The 9,290-nt window shown below is 44.6% G+C and overlaps 1 protein-coding gene across 1 annotated transcript; it reads right to left on the minus strand.

Moving 5' to 3' along the window:
- Positions 1-5,699: 5,699 nt before the first annotated feature.
- Positions 5,700-6,538, minus strand: LRRC30 (leucine rich repeat containing 30). The gene is given in 2 exon segments (XM_009640465.2): positions 5,700-6,478; positions 6,481-6,538. Coding segments are annotated over 2 exon segments (837 nt in total).
- Between the last annotated feature and the right edge of the window lie 2,752 nt (positions 6,539-9,290).

The raw sequence follows: 9,290 nt of genomic DNA on the forward strand, positions 1-9,290 counted from the left end.
AAATGGCTATGGAACGGCATTATCTTAACCCAGTGACACTTGATTGAAAGAATTTCCCAAATGAAGGTTTTATTCTTCTGGATTCTTCAGCTCTCCTATCAATGCCCATCAATGCAATTCACAGGGCACTATATTGCTTTATGCCAGTGAGACTTGTCTGCTTACCCAGGTGAATGATTTAGGAACCTCTAATAGCGTCTGTTGTCCCCTATAGGGAAAATACGCGTACATGCATGCACCAATACAAACCCCCCTATATATATATGTGTGTGTGTGTGTGTGTGTATATGTATATATACACAGAGACTTCCATTGTGTTTTTGAAACCAAAAAAGACAAAGAACAAGCAAGGGAAGTATAATGCAAATAACTTTGTTTTTTAAATGGAAGCCTTTTTTTTTACTGTAACGCTTTTCTTTACTCACTTGGCAATTTCTTTTGGCTGATTTTGGAATGTCGTTTCTAAAAACTGCAGTGGCTTCTTTTAAATGTGTCCTGCTTACCCCTGTTTTGAGGTGGAGCATTTTAATAGCTAGGGAGAAAGGATTTTCTGCCACTGAAAACATTTGGCACAGGGCTTTGTAGGTTTGTCGGTGGTTCTCTGAGGCATCTCCCAACCCTTCTCATTGAGTCCGAATGTTATACTGTATTGAGAGAGAGTGCTTGGTGTCCTGTGCACACATGCTGTGGAGGCAAGGCCAGGTGCAGGAAGGTATTTGTACCCTACAGCTTCACTGACCTTGCTTCAGATGCCTAAATTAGGCTGCAGATGTCCTGGGGCTCTCTCTGACCAGTGGGGAGAGATGCTGGAGCAACACAGGACACTTCAGCAACACTCCTTTCCCAGCGCCTCCTGGGAGTAATGCATCCATCTCTCTCTATCAACCATGGAAACAGTGTCCAGAGACTAACCACTGCCTGAAACCTCTCAGGCAGGTGCATAAAGTTGGTGTTGTGAGTACAACACCCGTTTTGGGTAGGTTACCTGTCTTGTGACTCGTGGTTGTGGAGCCTGCCAGCCCCCCTCCCGCCCCCTATCCTGCCCTTCTTGCGTGGTGGGTGAGAGATTGGACCCTCAGTACATTTTCACACCCACCCACACCTGGCAACATTGGCTTTGCAGGCTGGGGAAAGCAATTTGTTGCTTCTGTGAATACACCCATGACGGCAAAGGCTGGCAATCAGGAGGAAAAAGGAGCAACATATATTGCCCTCGACGAGTTGTATCAAAAAGGAGAGAGAAATATATATTTTTTTTTTAATGTCTGGGAAGTGGGAATTAAAAACAGGCTATCCGTCGATGAATTTATGGTATCTGAAACTCCTCTGAGTCCTAGGAAAACATAAAGCTCTGCCCTTTGGTCTTCTTTTCAGTCTGCATGGGTAAGCTCACTTTATGAGGCAGCATAATTTGCAGTGACCTTTTCTGAAGCTGTTGCTACACTTCCTGCTTCACTGGAAACTGCCTTTTTAGCCATGCATGATATGACTCCACATACATTGGAGTATAAATTTCAGGCTTTGTCGCTAAACCCTGTAAAGTAGTCCCGTGTGGTAGGCGGCTTTACTGGTGCGAGACGCTGCCGGTACTGCTGGGCTGCAGAAGGATGGTTTTTGAGGGTTGGTTGGCCCTTGTTGCACCACAGCTAAATGTATGGAATCAGTGGGGGTGAAAGAAGAATTTAAAACTAATAATGTCAGCAGTCTGCTTTTCTCTGGATTGCTGGGAGGGAGAAAAAATGTTTCTTATGTAATTCCAGCTTTTAAAAAATCTTTATATGAATTTGATTTCCTCTTGGAATATTCAGGGTGTTCAAATAACCTAATGCATTTCTAAGGAGAGCTGTTTCAGTGTCTCTTTTTTCATCTTTTATAATTATTATTCTGCACCTAACTTATACAGAGGAAGGATTATGCGATTTTATAAAAGGACTTTCAGACTTACTCCACATGTGAGTATTAAAGTGTACCTCTGTCCCAATATATCTAAAGCCTCATACCCATTTAAACACCTACTGAGTTTTTAAATCTTGGTTTTGCCATATATAAAATGGTAAATGTATATATTCTCATATAAATGCAGGCCCTTCTACAGTCAGCGGAAGTTTTCCTTTGGCTGTAACTGTTTCGGGATTTCAGCTCCCACATGTGCGGACTGCTGAAGCACATGGTTACGTTAACTTTGGTTAGGCCAAGCACCTGAAACCTTCCAGTTTTCAAAGGCTCTGCTTGTTGACTCGACTTTAAACTTTTCACAGAATGCAGCTTTCTTTTCTACATAAAATAAAAATAGATGGAATCTGTTCACCTCACCAAATGTGCCAGGGGTGCATTTGATGATAGCTGGGGAACAAATTGTATAGCCGTGTTGTATATTACATTTATCCCAACCATTTGACCCCTGACTATGTTCTTTTTGCTTTGTTCTTGCGCTTTGCCCTTTGTTTCATCCACAACAAGAACTTTTCTAAGCTCTTTGAGAGCTTCTCTGAGTGATAGCCATAGAAAAGTCACCCTGCCAAGAGAGTATCCTTTGCCACGAGTGGATCCCACTTTTTCCATTCCTTTGAAGAACACCACCACCAATAACAACAAAAATAGTAGAAGCATCAGAAGTTATGCTGCTGTGAGGCCTAAGATGAGAGAATACTTCAGTGAGTTTATTCCGCGTATAGTTCTCTAAAAGATTAAGTCAGAATTGTGTTGTTTAATGTACACATAGAAGTGGTACTGCCGTTGCATGTTATGAGATATGACTACAGTCCCTCCAGCGTTACAGCTCCTTTTTCTCCTGTCATCTGTGCACCTAATATCAGATGACAACGCTGAGATCCACCAATTCTTTGCTAATGACCTGCTCAAAATGTGTGACATCATGCTTTCTACCTCCCTCCTGCGCCTCTTGCTTGCTTTCTCTATCTTGCTCCCTCTCAGATGCAAATACATATATCTTTATTTGCTCTCATGCGTATTTCTAAACCTTAACAGCAATATACAGTCTTTTCTTTTTACAGGAAGAGTTCAGAACATTACCTTTAGTCATGCGAGATCATTTTCTGTGTCTCTGAGAAAGCTATTTATAAGGGTCTTGACTGAGGAATGAGAGAAAAACTAAAGCTGTTCAGTAGAAATTATCTTCTTAATGGTAAAATCTGAATTATACATTAAAGTGCCATTTATTCAATGAATTTTATTATTCTGTTTAAAAAGGCAGAGACTTTTATGTGTTTCATATGCTTACAAAGGTTTATTAGCTTGAGTAAAAGGTTATTATTATTCAATTGAATAATTGAATTTTAAATTATTGGTATTGCACTTCATATTATAACTGCTTTTCCAGATGCATTTGATTATGTCAAATTTGCCTTTTAATCCCCTGTCTGGAGACCATTTTCTTGAATCATTCACTGTTTCTCACCCTCCGTAGCAGTATCCTAATGAACACACAGAGTCCAGTCTCACATCTTCCATGTAAATGACTGTGCATACCTCTTCTAGTCAGATCACATTGGAGGCTATCTGGTGTCATCTAATCCTGGATACTGATATGTGGAAAATCTTTCCAGGTGATTAATGCCATAGGCATTTAATTTTCCTGAGAAGCGCTATTGGGGGACCGCGGTGTTTACGTGAGCGCCAGACTTAAGGATATGAAATGGGCATTTAGAAAATTTAATAATCTGCGCCTAATCCCCTCCAAGAATTATCTGTTGGTATTTCTATAAATAATTGTAGCTTTATTTCTTGTCGCTAATTGAATCCCGTATTAATTCATTAGACATATTGTTAATTTAAAAACTTGCAACTTTGCTATAAATCTCACTGCACGGGTGCAATGAATGCATGTAAAGCTACACATGAAATATCTTTGCATTCGAAACATCTATTAAGTAAAAAAAGTCACAAAATAACTGTGCTTTCATGTTTGTTTACTTGCTTTGTTTGTTTGTTTGCTTAATGCTCGAGCAAATGTGCCCTTCAGAAAGGTTTCTCGTTTGCCTAAGATTTGTCCTTGACTGCACACTTGGAAACCGCGATTCCTTGGCATACCACTGAAATTCTCAAGGAAGATAACGAACGATACACAAAACAATCCGACATAATAGAATATCAGGGTAGGCAGCCCCCGAGTGGAATATTCTGTGAGCACCGATTCTTCATGGCTACGTTCAATACCTCGCTGATAACGTTAGCATGGTCAAAGGTGCCGTGTTTGCTTGCATGTACCTATGAATTACATAATTGTCTGCTGTTAGCAGGCTGCTTCTACCCCTGCTGAAGAGGTTTTTTCCTCAGCCAGGGGTTGTCCATTAACTTCACTAGAAGCAGGATCAACCTTCCACAGCCTTCCATAATTTCGAGCAAATTATGTTTTAGAAAGTAATCATTGATTCCTGCGATTTGACATAGGATAGGAAGCACTTTAGAAGTGGCTTTGAATACTCTTAATTAGCTCAAGAATTACAGGCTCATTCCTCTTTTACGCTGCCTTTGCAAGCATTTATCTCAACTGATTTCAACGCAGTTGCTTCTGTTTTACACTGGTGTGAGGGAACAAAAAAAACGGGTTGCATAAATTGTTAACAGCTCTTTCATACTGCCTCTTTATTGCCAGATAAAACTTTCATGAAGGACGTTCACAGAAGATCAATATGAGAAACCACATAAGACCTGACTTTTATGCTACTGGCTGATACTGAAAATCACAGAAATAAGTATTTGTTTTTGAAGCTCTTACTTAAGCCAATGATTGGTTTGGTGCTGCTTTTTCCTGAAAGAAATATTTCACCTTTAGGAGACGTACTGCCTCCTGAGTAAAGTTACTCCACAGCTCTGATTGCAGGGATGTGGGAAAGGGAACAGAGTGCAGTTGTTCATCTACTAACGAGCAACTGCGTCTGGCAGCCTTCGTTTGAGGGAGTAAGGACCCACGTTCATTTCTCTGCTTTGTGTGGATGCTGCTCTCGGCTGATGTGATGCACCGCTGTCGGCATCCGCGGGAAAGGCTGCGTGTCTCAGCAGGGGGACTAGGGGCTTTGGGGAAGTCTGGCGTCTTCTTCCAAAGAACTGGGAAATCGCCTCATCGGCGGCGATCTTCACCTGTAATTTATAGAGGCCAGCACACAGCTCTGGGGTAGACAACAAATAGTATTGAACTGGCCAGTAATATACTGTCTGTGAGCTAATATAGCTCAGGATATATTCACTGCCGAAAGTAAATTAAACATTTTCCTTGAGATTCACTTAGATAGCAGTGTTTGTTTATGTAGTGGTTTATCTGTGTATGAAGAAGTGAGCAGGAGCTAAAGTGCAACTGCAATCACATATAGTAAATCCAATTTATATTAATATTCTTCCAACCTAATAGCTGGCAAACACACGTTTCTGCACTTCTAGCAGTCTGCCTTAATTTGTTTCTGTCAAACGAAGAGCAAACATTTTATCACAAGTTTGTTGGTTTTCTTTTTCCTAAAAAAACCTAAGCACACCGACACTGAAGGTTACAGAGGTGGCTATTTTTAGAAAGTTACTCTTCACACACTTAATCAAGGCCATCATACTTGCTTTCCTCCAACCGTTACTAGAGCCATCCACAGTCTTCGAAATCCAAGTGTTATGAAGTGGAAATGCCTGTGCGGGAGAGAGCTCCGGTACGACTGAGTCCCGATGACAGGCTTAATCCCAAGCTCAGCGGAAACTCAGTTGTGCTCCTTTTTCTCCCTGAGGTAGTTGAAGAGGACGTCCAGCCCCCCCTCAATGACCTCGGGCAGGGGCCGGGACAAGGGGTTGTGGGCGAGGTGGAGGCCTTTGTCCATGGGGTTCCAGGCGATGCGTGGCAGCCGGCGCAGCAGGTAGAGGTCGTCCGGGAGAGTCTGTATGGCGTTGTAATCGACATTTAGCAACTCCAGAGCGTTGATGAAGCAGAGAGACCGTGGCAGGCTGCGTATGTTGTTATTCTCTACTATAAAGATTTGCAAATTGACCAGATACTGGACACTCTCTGCAATGTTTTCAAGCCTGTTGGACCCTAGGTGCAAGAAGTCTAAGCTCCTCAGTGCAAAAATGCAGAGGGGAATTTGCACAAAGCGGTTGTTACTGAGGTTCAGTTTCCTCAAACTTGTCAGGTCAGTGAAGCTCAAAGGCAGTTGCGAGATGCAGTTGTGAGAGAGGCTCAAAACCTCCAGCTTCCTGCACAAGCTGAGCTCTGCTGGCACTTCTGTCAGGCAATTCATATTGACGAACAAGACCTTCAGGTTCCTCAGCAGCCCAATCTCTTTAGGCAGATGCTTGAGGCAGTTGCCCCCCAAATTCAGCACTACCAGCCTGTCCAGTTTCCCCAGCGAAGGAGGAATCACCACCAGCTGGTTGCGTGAAAGGTTCAGTTTCTGCACCTCGGGCAGTCCCCACAAGAAGTCGGGCGTGCTGGTCATCCCTTTCATTATGAGGCTCAAGCTGACATAACGCAATCCCCGTTTGGACCCTTCCTCAGAAAAACCATGCTCCTTCGCCCCTCATTCTTCGAGTGCTCAGTTCCCATAACACCCCGGTTCCCTCCTGAGAGATGAAGTGAGGTTTTCTTCCCTTGCAAGTGCTACACCAACATGCAAATGCCAACAGAGGATAACAGCTTGCAGGAGGCGGGAAAGTCAAAGCAAGGAGACAAGGAGGAGCCTGTGAAGTGCATCTCAGTCCACCGGGGCAGTTTCCATAGCTGCTGAGGGAAAGTTTCACTTTTGGGGGCTTATGATGGTCTTGGTGCACAGTCTGTAATGAAATACTTGCTCCTGACTTGTGAGCAAACCTGTTCAATTCAAACTGAATGCCACAAGGCAGCTGTCACTGTCATTTGGCCTGGGCTTTATTGGACAGATATGTATCTTCACAAAAAGGTCACAAGGATGCTGTATATAACTTCACCATGTCAGCTTTCTTGGCTATCTGGTACATACCATGGCTGCAGGACAATTAACAAGAGTGGCTTCAAAAAACAAACAAGCAAGCTATAGAAGAAAACAAGCAAACAAAAAAGCCATCATTTCAATTCAGATTTAAAGGACGTTTTCACAATCATTTTTATTTTGATGTTCCTGATTTCACTGAAATAGTTACCAGTCCACCAGAAAACTTTGCATGCTGCAGAAATGCTAGTAAAGACTTTTCACGCGAGTCCTTGTTTTCTGTTCAGTTAAAAAAAAAAAAAAAAGAAAAAGTTAATGCTCGTAAAAAGCCTTAGCTGTGATATCTCCTTTGTGGTGAGGATAGGCATCTTTCTTTTCAGAAAGGCTACCACCTTCACTGCAGCAGTGACATTTTCCAGTGGCATCTGCGCCCACTTGGATGATTGCTTGCTACCCACGTCGCCAAGTGTGAGCGCTCACACCACGCAGTTCTGCCCAAATTACTCTGTCCTAAATGTCCTGTGCTACTTTCACATCTATCAGCGAGATTTTGGGTGTCTGGCTCTTTTGTGCTGCAGAAAATGTAGTTACTTGAGGTCCCTTCCCCTGTGAACTTTCCTGTCTTTCTGGGCTATTCTGGGGTACAGGAGGACGAGCAGTCAAATAGCTCGAACTATAAATGACATTTAACTCTGGGATAGAGGGACTGATGGGAGAGGAAGGAAGCAGTGAGGTATAATAATACCCAACAACAGCTGAAGCTAGCTCTGCTGATGAAAGGAAATTGTATTGCTAAAGGAATATGCAGTGACTTTAAACTCAAAGGGTCCCTAAAAAGGATACGCAAAACCTTCAGACGCCATTTAAACTAGGTGAAAATTGCAGCAAACAGTACAAGAATTTCAGGGCTTTTCCTCTCCAGCGGGTCCATGATGATGGAGATGCTTTGCTGCTGCCTGAGAGATTTGGTGACAGGTGTACCCTCCCCATCACCTCATTTCAGAGAACTTCTCCTTAAAACCTTGCATTAGCTCGGATGCTAAAGGACTAGGCATGAAGCTGCAGCTGGGAGTTGGGGCACCCAGCAACCTATTTGGAGTCAATCCCTGCAGCCCCTTCTTACTGCCAAGCACTGCTTGTCCTCTCTTCAGTTTTTGGGTCCCTCACAGAGCTGCACCTGTGTGGGAGAAGAGGGAAAGGAGAGGGCACCCCTGTGGCTGTGTCTGGCAAGCGGGGTCCTACAACAAGAGAGGAGCCAGGACCACAGCCGGAAGCGCAAGATGGTGGCAAGCTGAGCAAGCCACACAATTTGGAAGTACGCCTTCACAGAGCTGCATGGCATAAAAACAACTGGTCCTGAGGCTGAAATATTACATTCCCTGGAGCGCCTGGATGAGCCTGAAAAGGGCTGGGGCCGCTGTATCTGTTCGGTTAGAGCGGGTTGGCAGCCTGACCGACAGTCGTAGCTCCCTCCCTCACAAGCGCTCTCCGCCAACATTTGTCAGTTTACAAACAAACACTATAGTAAATCCCACCACAGACATAAGCTCTGAGTCAATGTTCTTGTTAACCACCATCCAAACACGCTGCCCGTGCTGTAGGCAGAGGAGCCACTCGGCGGGGGAGAGGAAACGGAGCAGCAGGCCAAGATGGGGCCACATCTGGCCTTGCCTGACAGGGGGACCTAAGGCTAAAATGTGGCCTTCAGCCCAAGCAGGTGGAGAAGCAAAACCGAGAGCCTTTCGTGGGCCCCGACTTGGGGTTGTCTGCCCAGCTGCTGCTAAAAATGCACCTATTATCAGACGGCCTAATTGGGTTGGAACAAGGCATTCCCTTCTGCAGCAGCACACACGAAGGGAAGAAAAAAGCCCTTTAGAGAGCATTTTACAAAGTTAGGCATTTCCCTTCTTTCAGCCACAGTGCTGGAAGGAGGAACCTCTCCGGCGGCCCTCCCCATGGCGGGGCTCGCAAGTGCGCCCACGGCCCCACCGTCTGCTCAGAGCTCTTCCTTCGGGAGGTCACTTTTAGTAACAGACAAAAAAAAACACAAAGGAAGCACAGTCTCCCTGTAGCCACAGTCTCCCCTGCCATAGCTGGCCAGATATTTTTGGATGGGAACGTCGTCCCCGTCTCCGAAACGCGTTAGAGTTCACTGCCTGGGGACTTGGCAGGGCCCAGCCTGGCCTCTCACCACAGAAATCCCCATTTCCTAACAGCGTGACTCAGCCAAAAGGCTCTGTACCCTTCCCTGGTTTTGCATCGCGCTGCCGAGTCGAAACTAAGCCTGAACAGTCTGGGCCGGGCTGTTGCAAAGCTCTCTGTCAAACGAAAATGCTTGCCCTGCTTCGGCCTCGCAGCATCCCCCGCTACGGCATTGCCCTATCTCTACTG

The sequence above is a fragment of the Egretta garzetta genome, unplaced genomic scaffold (assembly GCF_000687185.1).
Source record: "Egretta garzetta isolate BGI_Z169 unplaced genomic scaffold, ASM68718v1 scaffold160, whole genome shotgun sequence".
NCBI classification, from domain to species: domain Eukaryota; kingdom Metazoa; phylum Chordata; class Aves; order Pelecaniformes; family Ardeidae; genus Egretta; species Egretta garzetta.